General features: G+C 44.3%; 1 protein-coding gene across 1 annotated transcript in view; it reads left to right on the forward strand.

The window, feature by feature from the left end:
* The window catches only part of LOC130269564 (olfactory receptor 6M1-like), a 41,989-nt gene that overhangs the window by 14,999 nt on the left and 6,270 nt on the right, over positions 1-20,720 (forward strand). Inside the window, exon 3 of the mRNA XM_056518123.1 lies at positions 2,173-2,285. Within this exon, the coding sequence (XP_056374098.1) occupies positions 2,173-2,285 (113 nt within the window). The remainder of the gene's footprint in view (positions 1-2,172; positions 2,286-20,720) is intronic.

Genomic DNA, 20,720 nt, shown 5'->3' on the forward strand with positions numbered 1-20,720 from the left:
AACCAATAGGGACAATGGAGTTGAAAGAGTTATTGGGAGTTAAGTTATTAAAAGGTAAAAATTAAATAGTTAAATATATAAGTGGTATTTAAACTGGGAGGGGGAATTTAATGTTAAGTGAAGTCTCCCGGTCCTCATGACTCCCTGCCTTTATAATGAGTATTGTATGCAGGAAAGGGGGTGGGTAGGCAGAGTTGGGGGGGGGGGGAGGGTTTAATGCTATGTATCATGATGATGTTGGAAGGAAAGATTATTCTTCCCTGTGTTTTGTAAGTTGATTAAAGAGGTACTCCGGTGAAAAACTTTTTTTTTTTTAATCAACTGGAGCCAGAAAGTTAAACAGATTTGCAAGTTACTTCTATTAAAAAATCTGTATCCTTCCTGTACTTATTAGTTGCTGAATACTACAGTGGAAATTATTTTCCGTTTGAAACGCAGAGCTGTCTGCTGACATCATGAGCACAGTGCTCTCTGCTGACATCTCTGTCCATTTTAGGAACTGTCCAGAGTAAAAGGAAATCCCCATAGCAAACATATACTGCTCTGGACAGTTCCTGAAATGAACAGAGATGTCAGCAGAGAGCACTGTGCTCATGATGTCAACAGACAGCTCTGTGTTTCAAAAAGAAAAGAATTTCCGCTGTAGTATTCAGCAGCTAATAAGTACAGGAAGCATTAAGATTTTTTAGTAGAAGTAATTTCTGTTTAACTTTCTGGCACCAGTTGATTTAAAAAAAAAAATAATAATAATAATATTCATTTTCACCAGAGTACCCCTTTAATATAAATAATAAAAAGTATACTGATATTATAAATAATATAAATACTGAAATAGATTATCAAAAAATAGATACACTCTGACCGCCACCAGTGCTCTTGAGTCCCTTTATTTTGCACTGTAATTCCACATACTGTAAACTTGACTGTTATTGTACAAATTGCACAGCAGCATACGGCATTACTACATATTATTGCACATTTGTCCATACCTTAGATTATTTCTGTTTGTGTGGGAGTTCAAGATACAAAATTACAAAAAAATATATATAATAGTCCTTAATTACCGTATTTATCGGGGTATACCACGCAGCGGCCTATAACACGCACCCTCATTTTACCAAGGATATTTGGGTAAAAAAAGTTTTTTACCCAAATATCCATGGTAAAATGAGGGTGCGTTTGTGTGCGCGTGTATACCCCGATACACCCCCAGGAAAGACAGGGGGAGAGAGGCCGTCACTGCCCGCTTCTCTCCCCCTGCCTTTCCTGGGGTCTAGAGCCCTGCTGCCGCCGCTTCTCTCCCGCTGGCTATCTGCGCCACTGCCCGTTCTCTCCCCCTGACTATCGGTGCCGGCGCCCCATTGCTGGCGCCGATAGCCAGGGGGAGAGAAGCGACGCCGACAATGGGGCAGCGGCGCCGACAGCCAGTCCGCGCTGCTTCAGGCCACCGGTGTGCATCCCCTGCGTCGTTGCGATGCACTGCACGGCGCGGCGCACTGACGTCATGCGCCGTGCCGTGCAGTGCATAGCATCGACGCAGGGGATGCACACCGGAGGCCTGAAACAGCGTGGACCCGACCCCGGCAACAGGTAATTATGCAACCGGGGATGGGGGGAGGCAACGGGGCAGCGGCGCCGGCAATGGGTGCCGCTGCCCCTTCTCTCCCCCTGTCTGTCGGCGCCGCTAGCCCCGCCGATAGTCAGGGGGAGAGAACGGGCAGCGGCGCCGATAGCCAGGGGGAGAGAAGGGCCGGCAGCAGGGCTCTAGACCCCAGGGCAGGCAGGGGCAGAGAAGCCGGCAGCGCTGGCTGTCTCTGCACCTGCAAAGCTGCTGCAGTTCATTGATTTAAAGCGCCCGCTTTAAATAATTGAACTGCAGCGGCTTATCGGCGTATAACACGCACTTTAGGCTAAAAACGCTGATAAATACGGTATATGCAACAATTTCCAGAATCGTCCTTGTTATTAACGGCTCCAGTATATTATTCTTGTAGAGCCTATTATACGTCCATCGTAACATACGGTACCCAACAATATTAAATTGGAAGACCAGTATGATGTACGATTAATATACAAGTTTTTTGTATACTCAGTATTTGCCACAGCAGCGTGCACCCGTGTATTAGGTAGCTGTGCTGGCTATTTTTCTTTTTTGTGGTTTTTCTTTACAAGCAAGGAGGAATGGCGCCCTCTCTAGACCAGCACCCCGCCCTGTTCACAGGAGGTTTTAAATTGGTAGTGGAGTCTGCATGTAACCCAGTAGGAGGCCAAATGCCCAGCAGAAGGTGAGTGAATTAAGCATGTCAGGGTCCCATCCAAAATGGGGCAACCTCATTGGAGGTTTTTAATTTTAATGTTATAGTGGATCCTGCATGTCATCCAGTCAGAGGCCATATGCCCAGCAGAAGGTGAATTGATTTAGCATGTTAGGGTCCCATCCTAAATGAGGCCACCTTCCCATGGTGGATGCAGGACACGTTTTGATAAAAGAAATGCACAAAGAGCTTCCATTTTTTGACCAAGTGTGCTGCTGCAATCTTTCTTTCTTTTTTGTATACTCAGTATTTGCCACAACAGCAGGCACCTGTGTATTAGGTAGTTGTGCTGGCAATTTTTCTTTTTTGTGTAGAATACTTTGCCTTGCTGCAACCATCATAGGGTGTGTGCCGGGTTTGTGAAATAATACTGTTATTTAGTATGACATGCAGATTAGAAGCATCCCTATTAGAATCACTGTCTCGTGGCGGCACAATTACAGAGCCTGTATGAGGAGACCATATAGTCGCTGAATGACACAGCCTGGCGGTGGCGGCAGCATGAGGAGACCATACAGTGCCTGAATAATACAGCGTGGAGGTGGCGACAAAATGAGGAGACCATATAGTGGCTGAATAACACAGCATGGAGGTAGCGGCAGCATGAGGAGAGCATTTAATGGCTGAATGACACAGCATGGTGTTGGTGGCAGCAAAAGGAGACCACAAAGTGACTGAATGACGCAGCCTGGTGTTGATGGCAGCATGAGAAGACCATATTAGTGGCTGAATGACACAGTGTGGAGGTGGCGGCAGCATGAGGAGACCATGCAGTGGCTTAATGACACAGCCTGGAGGTGGTGGCAGCATGAGGAGACCATATAGTGGCATAATGACACAGTGTGGAGGTGGTGGCAGCATGAGGAGACCATTTAGTGGCTGAATGACACAGCTTAACTTTTAATAATATTGTTAAGAAAAAATATATGTACCCATTTTTTTTTTCAAATCAAACAAAAGGAAAAGTGCAACAAAACACCATATGCTACCTACACCACCAAGTATTGGTGTGATGCAAAGACCTTTAAAAGGTGGAAGGGAACAACATATTGTTCATTGTAGGAGGTGGGGGTAAAAAAAATTCCCCTGTATGGCCCTACTCTTGCCCTATTAATTCCATTCTTGGCAAGTGTTACTTGCCCTAAAAAGGGTGGCCCACACAGGAAGCTCTTCCTATTTCCACCTAAAAACCCTGGGAAATGGCAGTGTTTGTAGGTGGAAATAGGGAGTTGTTCCTGTGTGGGGCCGCCCTTTTTAGGACGAGTAACACTTGCCAAGAAGGAAATTAATAATGTGAGAGTAGGGCCTTACAGGGAAAGTTTTTACCCCCATTGATTACAATGAACCATAAGTTGTTCCCTACCACATTTTAGAGGTCTTTGCATCACATCAATACTTGGTGGTGTAGGTGGCACATGGTGTGTTTTGCACACGTTTACTTTTGTTTGATTTAAAAAAAGAAAAAATGTGGGTACATATATTTTATCTTAAGAAAAATTAAGTTTTAGCTAATGTATATCCTCAATACTTACTTGTGGTCTGATGCGGAGGAATGTCTGTAACTTGGGAGCAGCACCTTAAATGTATGTTTTGCCCTATTCATATTTGTGAAGTGTTGGTGTGGCATCATGGTCAACCTACTCTGATGCATCAGGCATTTGTGGGTGGAAATCCTGGCTGATCCATGCCTGATTCTTCTTCACAAAGGTTAGTCTCTCGACATTTTTAGTGGACTGACGACTTCTCCTTGTGGTTACTATGACCTGCTCTGATGGCACACTACTGGCCGGGCAGGACAGCTTTTCCAGGGCAAACTCGTTGTGGCCACAAATCAAGTTTCGCTGCCCAGAAGTCCAGCGAATCTTCAAGGTGTGTTGGCATGGTCATGTCAAGGTATGCCACCACCTGCTGGTTGAGGTTCTGCTCCAGGTCTAACTGCTGCTGATGAGTTACTTCACTATGCGGGTGAAGAAAGCTACTCATCAGCAACTGTAGACTCAGGCTGCTGCTGATGGAGCTGGTACTGCTCCTGCCACCCCACCCCTCCCCAGCAGCCATGGCAGTGGAAGGTGAGCGCAGAGGGCGCCCCCCCCCCCCCCCCCGAGTCAGAACTGCGAGAGGCCAACTGTCTACGTAGGAAATCTCTGTAGTTGGTCAGTTTGTTCTCACCCTCAGTTGGTGTTAAAAAGGCCCCCATTTTGTGCTGGTAGCGACGGTCCAATAAGGTGGAGAGCCAGAAGTTATCCCGCTGCCAAATGGTAGCAATTCGGTGGTCACCACGCAAGCAATTGAGCATGCATCATGCCATTTGTGCAAGTGACTTTGTGCAGGGGCTCCCTGCCTCCATCTCCACTGCATACTGCCACTGTGTTTCTGGTTCCTCTGTCTCGCCTTCCTCATACCCCTCTAGCTCCTCTGACTTCTCCTGCTCCTCCTCTCCTGTCAGATAACTAGAAAAACCACCCATCTTGTGAAAACTAAACTGTGCTCCACTGTGCCCCTCCCCCCCTTCTCCTCCTCCAGTTCATCCCCCCACAGGGCTCATGTGGCCGTGAGATGTAGGCGCCACTTCACTGGTGCCCTGACCAGCCATCGTTTCCAACATGTGTTGTAGTAAATGAAGCAGTGGAATGACATCGTTCATCCTGTAATCCTGGCGACTGACTAATAAGGTGGCTTCCTCAAAGGGCCTGAGCAAACAGCAGGTGTCACCTATGAGCTGCCACTGGTTGACATTGTAGTTACACAGGGGAGTACCCCTATCAAGAAATCGGTGATGCCTTTACTCTTTTCATATAGTCGGTCCAACATATGGAGGGCGGAATTCCAATGTGTGGAAACCTTGCAAATCTGACTATGTTGAGGGATGCCGTTCTGACGCTGCAGCTCAAGGAGGGTGTGCTTTGCAGTGTACGAGTGGCTGAAGTGCATGCAAAGTTTCCTTCTCATTGTTAGGATGTCTTGCAGATGGGGGGAACACTTCAGGAACCACTTGACAACCAGATTGAACACGTGTGCCATGCAGGGCGCATGTCTCAGGCTTCCTTGTCGCAGTGCAGACAAGATGTTCTTCCCGTTATCGGTCACCATGGTGCCCATTTCCAGTTTTTGTGGAGTAAGCCATAATTCGATTTCTTGATAAATTACTTTTAGCAGGTCCTCCCCTGTGGGACTCTGTTTGCCGAGGCAAACCATGTGAAGAACGGTGTGACACTGGCGTGCCCTGCACAGATAGTATGCTGGAAGGGACTTGTCTGTGCAGTGGAGGCTGAGGAGACAGAGTCGCACACTGTCACAGGACCAACGGTCTGAGAGCGTGGAGGCGAAAGTGGCGTAACCTGTCCAAGTTGCTGTGGTGGCAAAGCAGGAACCACATTTTCCCAGTGGGCTGTAAAGGACAGTAGATACAGCTCCACACGTTGGCGCCCTTTCACTTTGGTACACACCAACAGGCCACCATGCTGACTGCCAACCATGCTACCACCTTGCTGCTCATCTGCTGCCTTACAGGCAAATTGCAACCCTCTTCTCCTGATGATGATGAAGCCCCTTCTGCACCCAGCTACCAAGTGTGATCTGCTTCATCATCATCGAGTTGTGTCTGCACATCACTGATGTCCTCCTCAGGTTCCTCAACAGTGTCTGTTTCAGGAGCCTGAATGCTGGCAACACCACCTCCATTGTCACTCTCCTCATCACTACTTGCCTGCCTAGCAGAGGAAGCGGCGAATGTCTCCTCCACTTCTTGGCTGGGCAGTAGTTGCTGACTGTCTTCTATTAGATCGTCCTCAGTGAATTGTGGAGCTGAGCCCAAAGCATAATATAGTTCTGTAGGGGAGGGAACAGATTAGGACAGAGGTAATGGGAGGACTGGGACTGCTCTCGGGCCATTCCAACTGAGGGTTGTTGTGTTTGAGGAACCCACCGACTGTTGATTGGGGGTATAAGATGTCGCTTGTAATGAAGTGGATGACCGTGTTAACCAATCAATGACGACAGATGGGTTGCTGGTCGAGACATGACCGCTAGCTGATACCAGAAGCTCAGGCTTCTCATTGCTACTTCTGCTGCCACTCGCCCCTAGTCTGCTGCGACCTCTGCCTGATGAATTTAGGCCTCTGCCACTCCTCTGTGCACGTCCTGGCACTTCTCTGCCTGACATGCTTAGTGTGTATTTGTGTGGAGGACAATACGCTCCACTATGCTTAAAACGGTATTTGTCTACAATACCAGCATGTGTTTTCTTTTGGCTGGCCTTGCAATGAACTAGGCCCTTTAGACTTTAACAGGAACAAAATGGTGCAACACTTAGATGTACATATGTGGTATGCACTTATAAGGGAGTTCAAGGCACTCCAGTAGGCCGCTTAAAACAGTACTTGTCTACAACACCAGCAGGTGTCTACTTTTGGCTGGACTTTCTCTCTCACTCTCTCTTTTCTATATCAGTGCTTGTAGGCTGGACTTGGGCTTCAGGTGAATCGCTGCTGGCAGCCTGCTGTAATACACCCACAGGTGAAAGTTCACTCTCAATCTCTCTCCCTTCCCTATCAATGCTTGTAGGTGAAATTTGGCTTGAGGTGAATCGCTGGTGTAAAAATGCTTTTCTGTCCCTCTCTCTGTCCCTCTCTCTCTGGAGTCACTGGAGTCACTGGCCGGAAGATGGCTGCCAATATAGGGCTGTGACATCACAGGGGTGACTGGCTGCTGATAGGTTGCATGCTGCATGTGACTCAGGGTCATCCTGCCAACCCTTGTTCCCACTTTCCCATGATTCATTGCCCCATGTCCTGAAATGTGGATCTGCCATTTTAGATGCCCTGGAGCCTTGACCGCAGTAAATGGAGTTTAATGAAGCGATTTGCGCAATAGAGTCATGGCAGTATTCGCATCTGTTGCAAATCAAATTTTTCCTGAAATTCATAATGAATTTGGATTATCAGATTCGATTCGTTCATCCCTAAAAGGACTTATTAAAAGTCCTTTTTAGGGATAGATGGCAAATATATATATATATATATATATATATATATATATATATATATATAATCTAATGTGAAAGTTTACATCTACATACATCTACAGTATTTATTATTACATTTTATCCATATGCTACATATAATCAATATGCTTGCAGGTCCTGCAACAGTATTGAGATATGCTGCGGGACCCACTGACAGTCAGTTTGCAAACAGTGCAAAGTATATGTTTGCAAACTGTGAGGACGGGATATGAGGTCAGGATAGGAGGTCGGGATAGGAGGTCGAGATAGGGGGACGGGATATGAGGATGGGATATGAGGATGGGATATGAGAATGGGATAGGAGGTCGGGATAGCAGGTCAGGATAGGAGGTAGAGATAGGAGGTCAGGAAAGGAGGACTGGAAAGGAGGTCGGGATAGGAGGATGAGATAGGAGGACAGGATAGGAGGTCAGGATAGGAGGTCAAGATTGGAGGTCGAGATAGGAGGACGGGTTAGGAGGTTGAGACAGGAGGACGGGATAGGAGGTCGGGATAGGAGGTCAAGATAGGAGGTCGAAATAGAAGGACAGGATATGAGGAAGGTTTAGGAGGTCGGGATAGGAGGTCGAGATAAGAGGACGAGATAGGAGGACAGGATAGGAGGTCGAGATAGGAGGACGGGATAGGAGGTCGAAATAGGAGGACGGGATATGAGGTCGGGATAGGAGGATGAGATAGGAGGACGGGATAGGAGGTCGGGATAGGAGGTCGAGATTGGAGGTCGAGATAGGAGGACGGGATAGGAGATCGAGATAGGAGGACAGGATGTGAGGAAGGGATAGGAGGTCGGGATAAGAGGTCAAGATAGGAGGATAGTAGAGGAGGTTGGGATAGGAGGTCAAGATAGGAGGTCGAAATAGAAGGACAGGATATGAGGAAGGGATAGGAGGTCGAGATAAGAGGTTGAGATAGGAGGACAGGATAGGAAGTCGGGATAGGAGGTCGGGATAAGAGGTGAGGATAGGAGGTCGGGATATGAGGTCGGGATAGGAGGACGGGATATGGGGTTGGGATATGACAACAATATATGAGGACGGGATATGAAGTTAAAAGCTTTCTCCTTTGTTTTTTTTCCTCCCAACAAGGATTAGGAAGGAAAAACCGGGCAACGCCGGGTACTCAACTAGTTGAATAATAAAACCACGGCCAATTAAGGTTAAACCACTTCACCTACATTCCTTTGATGTTCTATAACCTATTTGACCTTAATTGGTCAATGTGGTCTCATTTTTCAATTAACCTTGACCCCTTAAGGACCGAGGGTTTTTCCGTTTTTGCATTTTCGTTTTTTCCTCCTTGCCTTTAAAAAATCAAGACTCTTTCAATTTTGCACCTAAAAATCCATATGATGGATTTTTTTTTTTGCGCCACCAATTCTAATTTGTAATTACGTCAGTCATTTTACGCAAAAATCGACGGCAAAACGGGAAAAAAAATCATTGTGAGACAAAATTGAAAAAAATAAAACGCTGTTTTGTAAATTTTGGGGGCTTCCGTTTCTACACAGTACATTTTTCGGTAAAAATGACACCTTATCTTTATTCTGTAGGTCCATACGATTAAAATGATATCCTACTTATATAGGTTTGATTTTGTCGTAATTCTGGAAAAAATCATAACAACATGCAGGAAAATTAATACGTTTAAAATTGTCATTTTCTGACCCCTATAACTTTTTTATTTGTGCGCATATGGGGCGGTATGAGGGCTCATTTTTTGCGCCGTGATCTGAAGTTTTTAGCAGTAGTATTTTTGCTTTGATAGGACTTATTGATCGATTGATCGATTTTTTTCATGATATAAAAAGTGACCAAAAATGCACTATTTTGGAATTTGGAATTTTTTTGCACGTACGCCATTGACTGTGCGGTTTAATAACTATATATTTTTATAGTTCGGACATTTACGCACGCGGCGATATCGTATATGTTTATTTTTATTTTTATTTATGGGAAAAGGGGGGTGATTCAAACTTTTAATAGGGAAGGGGTTAAATGATCTTTGATGATGATTCTGCCGCTTGACTGCTCATGCCTGGATCTCAGGCACTGAGCAGTCATTCGGCGATCGGACAGCGAGGAGGCAGGTAGGGACCCTCCTGCTGTCCTGTAAGCTTTTCGGGATAAAGCGATTTCGGTGCGGCTATCCCGAACAGCCCACTGAGCTAACCGGAATACTTTTACTTTAGACGCGGCGTTCAACTTTGAACTCCTTGTCTAAAGGGTTAATAGCGCGCGGCAACGCGATCAATGCCGCACGCTGTTAGCCAAGGGTCCTGGCAGTTGTTAGAGGCAGGGCCCGACCCGCTATGACGCGGGGCCACGCCGTGGCCCCGCATTATAGATCGGGAGCGGACACATGATGTTCCAGTACGTCATGCGTCCTTATGGGGTTAATTTGCTGTAATTAGAGCAGCTACTGTATTTTTCAAAACTTTATTTCTTCCATTCATACGGCCCCAGGATGGCCATAGACTCCCTGCTGGTCCTACTGCAACCACTGTACTGGAATTCAGGAACTACAACTGCCATCATCCTCTACATAAAAAATAACGGATTCTTCACATACAGAGCAGAGACATTGGAATTGCAAGAAGGGTTTTTCAGTAATTTGTAAATTAAAACCAGCTCATACTGTATAACTACAATGACATTGTCTTTCCCAGTTACATTAAATACATACATACATTATTTTCCTGGCCATCTGCCTCTGCAAATAACAATTTGAAGTATCTTTAACCCATTAACCCCTTAAGGACTCAGGGTTTTTCAGTTTTTGCACTTTCGTTTTTTCCTCCTTACCTTTTAAAAATCATAACCCTTTAAATTTTCCACCTAAAAATTAATATTCTGGCTTATTTATTGCATCACCAATTCTACTTTGCAGTGAAATTAGTAATTTTACCCACAAATTCACGGCGAAACGGAAAACAAAATCATTGGGCGACAAAATCGAAGAAAAAACGCCATTTTGTAAGTTTTGGGGGCTTCTGTTTCTACGCAGTGCATATTTCGGTAAAAATGATACCTTATCATTATTCTGTAGGTCCATATAGTTAAAATGAAACCCTACTTATATAGATTTGATTTTGTCGTACTTCTGGAAAAAATCATAACTATATGCAGGAAAATTTATACGTTTAAAAATGTCATCTTCTGATCCCTATAACTTTTTTTTTTCCACGTACAAGGCGGGAGGAGGACTCATTTTTTGCGCCGTGATCTGAAGTTTCTATCGGTATGATTTTTGTTTTGATCAAACTTTTTGATCACTTTTTATTCATTTTTTAATGGTATAAAAAGTGACCAAAAATACGCTTTTTTGGACTTTGGAATTGGCATTGACCGTGCAGTTTAATTAAATATATTTTTTTATAGTTTGGACATTTACGCACGCGGCAATGCCTCATATGTTTATTTTTAATTTTAATTTAGAATGTTTTATTTTTTATGGGAAAAAGGGGGTGATTCAAACTTTTATTAGGGAAGGGATTAAATTACCTTTATTAACACTTTTTTTAACTTTTTTTTTACAGTGTTATAGGTCCCATAGGGACCTATAACACTGCACACACTGATCTCCTATGCTGATCACTGGCGTGTATTAACACGCCTGTGATCAGTGTTATCGGTGCTTGACTGCTCCTGCTTGGATCTCAGGCACGGAGCAGTCATTCGTCGATCGGACATGGAGGAGTCAGGTAAGAGCCCTCCCGGTGTCCTGTAAGCTGTTCGGGATGCCGCAATTTCACCGCGGCGGTCCAGAACAGCCCGACTGACTAGCCGGGATAGTTTCACTTTCACTTTAGAAGCTTTGACCGCCGCTTCTAAAGGGTTAATACCGCACATTGCCGGGATCGGCGATGTGTGGTATTAGCCACGGGTCCCGGCTGTTGATGAGCGCCGGGACCGACGCGATGTGATGCGGGGTCGCAGCGCGACCCCGCCTCGTATCGCGAGAGCTGGCGCAGGATGTAAATATACATCCTGCGTCATTAAGGGGTAAAGGACGCAGCCCATTTGGGCCTTAAGGATGCAGACAATTAAATTTTTACGTTTTTGTTTTTTCCTCCTCGCCTTCAAAAAATCATAACTCTTTTATATTTTCATCCACAGACTAGTATGCAGGCTTGTTTTTTGCTGGACCAGTTTTCTGTTGTAATGCCATCACTCACTTTACCATTAAATGTATGGCGCAACCAAAATAATACTATTTGTATGGTGAAATTTAACCCCTTAAGGACCAGGCCATTTTATACCTTAAGGACCGGAGCGTTTTTTGCAATTCTGACCACTGTCACTTTAAACATTAATAACTCTGGAATGCTTTTAGTTATCATTCTGATTCCGAGATTGTTTTTTCGTGACATATTCTACTTTAACTTAGTGGTAAAATTTTATGGTAACTTGCATCCTTTCTTGGTGAAAAATCCCAAAATTTGATGAAAAAAATGAAAATTTTGCATTTTTCTAACTTTGAAGCTCTCTGCTTGTAAGGAAAATGGATATTCAAAATATATTTTTTTGGGGTTCACATATACAATATGTCTAGTTTATGTTTGCATCATAAAATTTATGAGTTTTTACTTTTGGAAGACACCAGAGGGCTTCAAAGTTCAGCAGCAATTTTGAAATTTTTCACAAAATTTTCAAACTCGCTATTTTTCATGGACCAGTTCACGTTTGAAGTGGATTTGAAGGGCCTTCATATTAGAAATGCCCCATAAAAGACCCCATTATAAAAACTACACCCCCCAAAGTATTCAAAATTACATTCAGTAAGTGTATTAACCCTTTAGGTGTTTCACAGGAATAGCAGCAAAGTGAAGGAGAAAATTCAAAATCTTCATTTTTTACACTCGCATGTTCTTGTAGACCCAATTTTTGAATTTTTGCAAGGGATAAAAAGGAAAAATTTTTTACTTGTATTTGAAACCCAATTTCTCTCGAGTAAGCACATACCTCATATGTCTATGTTAATTGTTCGGCGGGCGCAGTAGAGGGCTCAGAAGGGAAGGAGCGACAAATGGTTTTTGGGGGGCATGCCGCATTTAGGAAGCCCCTTTGGTGCCAGGACAGCAAAAAAAAACACATGGCATACCATTTTGGAAACTAGACCCCTCAGGGAACGTAACAAGGGGTAAAGTGAACCTTAATACCCTACAGGTATTTCACGACTTTTGCATATGTAAAAAATATATATATTTTTTTTACCTAAAATGCTTGGTTTCCCAAAAATTTTACATTTTTAAAAAGGGTAATAGCAGAAAATACCCCCCAAAATTTGAAGCCCAATTTCTCCCGATACAGAAAACACCTCGCATGGGGGTGAAAAGTGCTCTGCTGGTGCACTACAGGTCTCAGAAGAGAAGGAGTCACATTTGGCTTTTTGAAAGCAAATTTTGCTCTGGGGGCATGCCGCATTTAGGAAGCCCCTATGGTGCCAGAACAGCAAAAAAAAAACACATGGCTTACCATTTTGGAAACTAGACCCCTCGGGGAACGTAACAAGGGGTAATGTGAACCTTAATACCCTACAGGTGTTTCACGACTTTTGCATATGTAAAAAAATATATATTTTTTTTACCTAAAATGCTTGGTTTCCCAAAATTTTTACAATTTTAAAAAGGGTAATAGCAGAAAATACCCCCCAAAATTTGAAGCCCAATTTCTCCCGATTCAGAAAACACCCCATATGGGTGTGAAAAGTGCTCTGCTGGCACACTACAGGTCTCAGAAGAGAAGGAGTCACATTTGGCTTTTTGAAAGTGAATTTTGCTCTGGGGGCATGCCGCATTTAGGAAGCCCCTATGGTGCCAGGACAGCAAAAAAAAAACACATGGCATACCATTTTGGAAACTAGACCCCTCGGGGAACGTAACAAGGGGTAATGTGAACCTTAATACCCTACAGGTGTTTCACGACTTTTGCATATGTAAAAAAATATACTTTTTTTTAACCTAAAATGCTTGGTTTCCCAAAATTTTTACAATTTTAAAAAGGGTAATAGCAGAAAATACCCCCCAAAATTTGAAGCCCAATTTCTCCCGATTCAGAAAACACCCCATATGGGTGTGAAAAGTGCTCTGCTGGCGCACTACAGGTCTCAGAAGAGAAGGAGTCACATTTGGCTTTTTGAAAGTGAATTTTGCTCTGGGGGCATGCCGCATTTAGGAAGCCCCTATGGTGCCAGGACAGCAAAAAAAAAACACATGGCATACTATTTTGGAAACTAGACCCCTCGGGGAACGTAACAAGGGGTAATTTGAACCTTAATACCCTACAGGTGTTTCACGACTTTTGCATATGTAAAAAAATATATATTTTTTTTACCTAAAATGCTTGTTTTCCCAAAAATTTTACATTTTTTAAAAGGGTAATAGCAGAAAATACCCCCCAAAATTTGAAGCCCAATTTCTCCCGAGTACGGCGATACCCCATATGTGGCCCTAAACTGTTGCCTTGAAATACGACAGGGCTCCAAAGTGAGAGCGCCATGCGCATTTGAGGCCTAAATTAGGGACTTGCATAGGGGTGGACATAGGGGTATTCTACGCCAGTGATTCCCAAACAGGGTGCCTCCAGTTGTTGTAAAACTCCCAGCATGCCTGGACAGTCAACGGCTATCTGGCAATACTGGGAGTAGTTGTTTTGCAACAGCTGGAGGCTCCGTTTTGGAAACAGTGGCGTACCAGACGTTTTTCATTTTTATTGGGGAGGGGGGTTGTATAGGGGTATGTGTATATGTAGTGTTTTTTACTTTTTATTTTATTTTGTGTTAGTGTAGTGTAGTGTTTTTAGGGTACAGTCGCACGGGCGGGGGTTCACAGTAGTTTCTCGCTGGCAGTTTGAGCTACGGCAGAAAATTTGACGCAGCTCAAACTTGCAGCCGGATACTTACTGTAATCCTCCGCCCATGTGAGTGTACCCTGTACGTTCACATTGGGGGGGGGGGGGAACATCCAGCTGTTGCAAAACTACAACTCCCAGCATGTACGGTCTATCAGTGCATGCTGGGAGTTGTAGTTTTGCAACCGCTGGAGGCTCCGTTTTGGAAACAGTGGCGTACCAGACGTTTTTCATTTTTATTGGGGAGGGGGGCTGTGTAGGGGTGTGTGTATATGTAGTGTTTTTTACTTTTTATTTTATTGTGTGTTAGTGTAGTGTAGTGTTTTTAGGGTACAGTCGCACGGGCGGGGGGTTCACAGTAGTTTCTCGCTGGCAGTTTGAGCTGCGGCAGAAGTTTTGCCGTACCTCAAACTTGCAGCCGGATACTAACTGTAATCCTCCGCCCATGTGAGTGTACCCTGTACGTTCACATTGGGGGGGGGGGAACATCCAGCTGTTGCAAAACTACAACTCCCAGCATGTACGGTCTATCAGTGCATGCTGGGAGTTGTAGTTTTGCAACAGCTGGAGGCACACTGGTTGTGAAACACCGAGTTTGGTAACAAACTCAGTGTTTTGCAACCAGTGTGCCTTCAGCTGTTGCAAAAGCTACAACCCCCAGCATGTACGGACAGCGGAAGGGCATGCTGGGTGTTGTAGTTATGCAACAGCTGGAGGCATACTACTTTGGCTGGGGATGCTGGGGATTGTAGTTATGCAACAGCTGGAGACACACTGGTTTACTACTTAACTCAGTGTGCCTTCAGCTGTTGCAAAACTACAACTCTCAGCAGTCACCGACAGCCAAGGGGCATGCTGGGAGTTGTAGTTATGCAACCACCAGATGCACCACTACAACTCCCAGCATGCACTTTAGCTGATTGTGCAAGCTGGGAGTTGTAGTTACACAACAGCTGAAGGTACACTTTTCCATAGAAAGAATGTGCCTCCAGCTGTTGCAAAACTACAAGTCCCAGCATGCCCATAAGGGCATGCTGGGAGTTGTGGTGGTCTGTCTCCTGCTGTTGCATAACTACAGCTCCCAGCATGCCCTTTTTGCATGCTGGGAGCTGTTGCTAAGCAACAGCAGGAGGCTGTCACTCACCTCCAACGATCCTCGCCGCACAGGTCAGTCCCTCGTCGTCTCCGCCGCCGCCGCTGCTCCTGGGGCCCCGATCCCAACAGGGACGCCGGGGATCGGGGTCCCCAGCACCGGGGGTCGTCTTCCCGCACCCGCTCACGTCCTCCGGAAGAGGGGTGGAGCGGGTTGCGGGAGTGACACCCGCAGCAGGCGCCCTGATTGGTCGGCCGGTAATCCGGCCGACGAATCAGGGCGATCGTGAGGTGGCACCAGTGCCACCTCACCCCTGCTGGCTCTGGCTGATCGGGGCCGTCTCTGACGGCCCCGATCAGCCAATAATTCCGGGTCACCGGGTCACTGGAGACCCGATTGACCCGGAATCCGCCGCAGATCGCTGGACTGAATTGTCCAGCGATCTGCGGCCATCGCCGACATGGGGGGTCATAATGACCCCCCTGGGCGATATGCCCCGATGCCTGCTGAACGATTTCAGCAGGCATCGGGGACCGGCTCCGCTCCAGATGGTTGCGGGGGGCCGGTAAAACACATGACGTTCTCATACGTCATGTGTCCTTAAGGACTCGGAAATGGAGACGTATGAGAACGTCATGTGTCCTTAAGGGGTTAAAAGAAAACCGCAATTTTGCTAATTTTGGAAGATTTTGTTTTCACACCGTACAATTTACGGTAAAAATGACATGTGTTCTTTATTCTTTGGGTCAATATGATTAAAATGATGCCCATTATAACATACTTTTCTATTACTGTTGTGCTTAAAAAAAAATCGCAAACTTCTTAACCAAATAAGTACATTTAAAATCTCCCTATTTTGAAGACCTATAACTTTTTCATTTTTCTGTATAAGCGGCAGCACGAGGGCTAATTTTTTGCACCAGAATCTGTACTTTTTATTGATACCATATTTGCTTATATAGAACTTTTAATCAATTTTTATACATTTTTGGGGAATAAAATGTTATAAAAAGCATCTATTTTGGAATTTTTTAAATGTTTACGTTCACGCCGTTCACCATACGGTATCATTAACATTTTATTTTAATAGTTCAGATATTTACGCACACGGCGATACCAAATATGTATATAAAATGTTTTTTAACACTTTTTGGGGGTGAAATAGGGAAAAATTGGACAATTTACATTTTTATTGGGGGAGGGGTTTTTTCAAATTTTTTGTAACAAAATGTTTTTACTTTTTTAAATTTTATTTTTACACTTTTATAGTCCCCTTATGGAACTATTTATAGCAATCACTCGATTGCTAATCCTGTTCAGTGCTATGTATAGGACATTGCACTGAGCAGGGTTATCGGTCATCTTCTGCTCTGGTCTGCGGGAAGGCAGATCAGAGCAGAAGACTCCCGGAAGGCAGTGGAGCCAGGTGAGGGGACCTCCGTCTGCCATGCTGGATGATCCGATCATCCATTTTAGTGACCGCGATGCTGCAGATGCCGTGATCTGTATTGATCACGGCATCTGAGGGGGTAATGGCGGACATCCGTGCGATCAGCAGCTGGGACCTGCCGCGCATGATCGGGCATCTCTCCGATGCTCACGGTTATGCTTAGGACGTAAATGTACGTCCCAGTGCGTTAAGTACCACTTCACCAGGATGTACATTTACGGCGCTCGTCGTTAAGGGGTTAATTTCAGATTTTTGGTAAATTAAGGAGACTGTCTGCCTTTTTTTGCCTACTGTATTATCCTAATGTCCCTGTCCTTGGCTCATCTCTGACCCCCGCAATTATTCATGACAGCACATCTAAATGCCCGGAAAAAAAAAACGTAAATGGGCTAAAAAAGTAAAGTGAAAATATATATAATATCACTCCCAATAATTAGTCCCTGTGGTACCTGCATTAATTGAGAGATCAGAACAGGTGTAAGAAGTGACACCTGTTGCGATCTGTCAGTTAATGCAAGTACTTCAGCTCCCAGAATGGAGCAGAGTGTACTCCATGTTGGGAGCAGTAGTACCTGCAGTTAAGGAAAGATCACAGTGGGTGTCACTCCTGACCCCCCTTCGGTTGTCCTGTATAATGTATAGATGTGGGGAACGGCTGCTCTTCTCTGGTCCCCTGCCCTGCCGTGTATATACCTATTATTCATATTTCCTGCAGAGAGTTGTGATTGGCTGGAACCATCTGGCCAATCAAAGCTTTCTGCCAGAAATATGAATCTGTTATGTGAAGAACTTCACATAGCAGAACATAGTGCAGGATCGCGCGGAAGAGCGCGCTTCTATACATTATACTGGAGTATTGCAACGGGCGTCAGAAGTGACACCCAGGGCGATCTGTCTATTGGAACAGGCACTACTACTCCCATCATGGAACAGTCTGTTCCATGCTGGGAAAAGTAGCACTACCTAAAAAATGTAAAAAGTTAAGAAAAAAAAAAGGAAAAAGTTAAAAACACACACATACTTTATTGTATCGATTCGCAGTAAATGTATTCAAAAAATTCGGCCTATCAGCCGAATCAAATTTTTCAAAAATTCGCTCAAGTCTAGTTATCATTATGGGAGATTTCAATCTTTCGGATATAAGCTGGAAAACCAAAATAGCTAGTTCTACTAGGAGTACAGATATTCCAAATTTCCTACTGGGATGATCTCTACAACAAGTGGTTGAGGAGCCAATCTGGAGGGAGGCCATTCTGGATTTTGTATTCACAAATGGGGATTTGGTATATGATGTTATTGTAAGCGAAAGCTTGGGATCTAATGATCACCAGTCAGTGTGGTTTAATATAAGAACAGTGAAGTAGTCACACCAAACAAAAACAAAAGTTATAGATTTTAGAAGAACAGATTTTTCAAAATTGAGATTAGTCATAAATGAGTCCCTATCAGACTGGAACGGGTTACATGGACTCCAGGAGAAATTGGACTACTTAAAAGACGCATTATTGAAGGCAACAGAAAATTACATTAGACTTGTCTGTAAAAGCAGAAAAAAGGAAGGGACCGCTGTGGTACTCAGCAGAAGTGGCCAAAATCATAAAAAACAAAAAGCTAGCATTTAGTAATTATACAAAAAAAAAAAAAAACAGAGCAATGAAGATAAGGAAATCTACAAGACTAGGCAGAAAGAGGCCAAGCAAGTTATAAGAACTTCTAAAGCGCAGGCAGAAGAAAAACTAGCTCAGTCTGTGAAAAAAGGGGATAAGACATTCTTTAGATATATAAAGGAAAAAGTGAATTAAAACAAGGAATAACTAAAAACAAAGGAAGGAACATATGTAGAATACTTCTGTTCAGTTTTTACAGATTAAAAAAAAAGAAGGAAAAGGACCTCCATTAGGGAGGAAGACTAATGAAGCGTTTGATACATGTGTCTAGAGATGAGCGAATTGAAGTTGACGAACCTAAATTACTTACGAATTTCATGAAAAATTCGATTCGCAACTAATGCGAATATCGCCGCAATTTGATCGCGCAAATCGCTTCATTAAACTCCATTTTACAGTGTTCCAGACTATTGGGGACCTAAGATGGCGGATCCACATGTGAGTACATGGGGCAGGGGATTATGGGAGGGCGGCAAACAACGGCGGGAATGAAGGTAGGCGGGCTGACCCTGAATCACATGTGAGATGCAGCCTATCAGTGTTCACTGACCCCTATGATGTCACAGCCCCTAAATAATCGGCGGCCATCTTGCCTCTCTTCATTTCATCTATGCAATCAGAGGACGGGACTGCGTGTGTGTGAATAGCTCATACCACAGCGTACCACTGCAACTGCTAGTCACATCAGCATTAGGGAAAGACAGGACTGCAGTGCTGTTGTGTTCTCACTGGGGAAGATTTTACGATATATAAACCTCCTATTCATGTTATTGAGCATTGCAGCAGAGAGGGACAGATAGCTGTCAGCTGCCTCATACAGATCTCCAAGCTGCCTGAACTTTCTGAAGCATCTTATCTCCTCATTTTTCAGCCCAATTGAATTTTTTTTTGCTCCACAAATCTCCTGCTGCTCAGAGTGTGACAGAGTGCAATTTAGGGTTTAATTCCTGTATTAATTTTAGTTTTTTTGTGGTGCTGCACTGTTGGGTCCTGCTGCTGTTCAGAAATACGTGATTGTTCAGTGGACTGTAGTGCATTTGTACCATTTTGTACCTGTTAATCTGTCAAGGTGCTACATACTGTGCAAGTCCAAACAACAGTATTCACCGGCTGTTTTTTTTTTTTTTTCAATGCAGAGTTTTTTCTGCGTATAGTTACGCATATTACTGCCCTCATCAGTGCATACCGCATAGGTACATCCAAGTATTGTACCATTTAGTACCTGTTAATCTGTCAAGGTGCTCCATACCGTCAAAGTCCAAACAATAGTATCCACGGGCTGGTGTTTTAAAAAAATACAGAGTTTTTTCTGCATATAGTTACGCATATTACTGCCCTCATTAGTGTATACCACATAGGTACATCCAAATATTGTACCATTTAGTTCCAGTTAAGCTGTCAAGGTGCTCCATACTGTCAAAGTCCAAACAATAGTATCCATCCGCTGGTGTTTTTAAAAATAGAGAGTTTTTTCTGCGCATAGTTACGCATATTACTGCTCTCATCAGTGCATGCCGCATAGGTACATCCAAGTATTGTACCATTTAGTACCTGTTAAGCTGTCAAGGTGCTCCATACCGTCAAAGTCCAAACAATAGCATTCACCGGCTGGTGTTTTACAAAAATACGGATTTTTTTCTGTGTATAGTTATGTATATTACTGCCCTCATCAGTGCATACCGCATAGGTACATCCAAGTATTGTACCATTTAGTACCTGTTAATCTGTCAAGGTGCTCCATACTGTCAAAGTCCAAACAATAGTATACACCGGCTGGTGTTTTTAAAAAATACAGATTTTTTTCTGTATACCGCATAGGTCCTAAGACTGGACCTTAGTCATACACAAACATACTGTGAGTACAGACCTTATATAGGTGGCCCACCAGTCAACGACCAATAATCCGGCCGCGGCAGAATTGGGCCCTCCTCCTCTTTTGTGACACGGGGGTGACATGTAAAGCCTGGAAAAGGAAAAAGAGGGAAGGAAGACAAGGAAAAAAGGGGGAGGGAAGGCAGTAGGGATAAAATGGCAGTCACCCTCACGTGACGAAACAGGGTAACACATGAGGGTGACTGCCCTTTTATCCCTACCTCCTTCCCCCTTCCCCCTCCCCCCCCCCTTTTTTTCCTTGTCTTCCTTCCCTCTTTTTCCTTTTCCGGGCTTTACATGTCACCCCCGCGTCACGAAAGAGGAGGAGGGCCCAATTCTGCCGCGGCCGGATTATTGGTCGTTGACTGGTGGGCCACCTATATAAGGTCTGTACTCACAGTATGTTTGTGTATGACTAAGGTCAGTCTTAGGACCGAAACGCGTCACCCTGT

This window comes from Hyla sarda, chromosome 1 (genome assembly GCF_029499605.1).
Source record: "Hyla sarda isolate aHylSar1 chromosome 1, aHylSar1.hap1, whole genome shotgun sequence".
Classification (NCBI taxonomy): Eukaryota; Metazoa; Chordata; class Amphibia; order Anura; family Hylidae; genus Hyla; species Hyla sarda.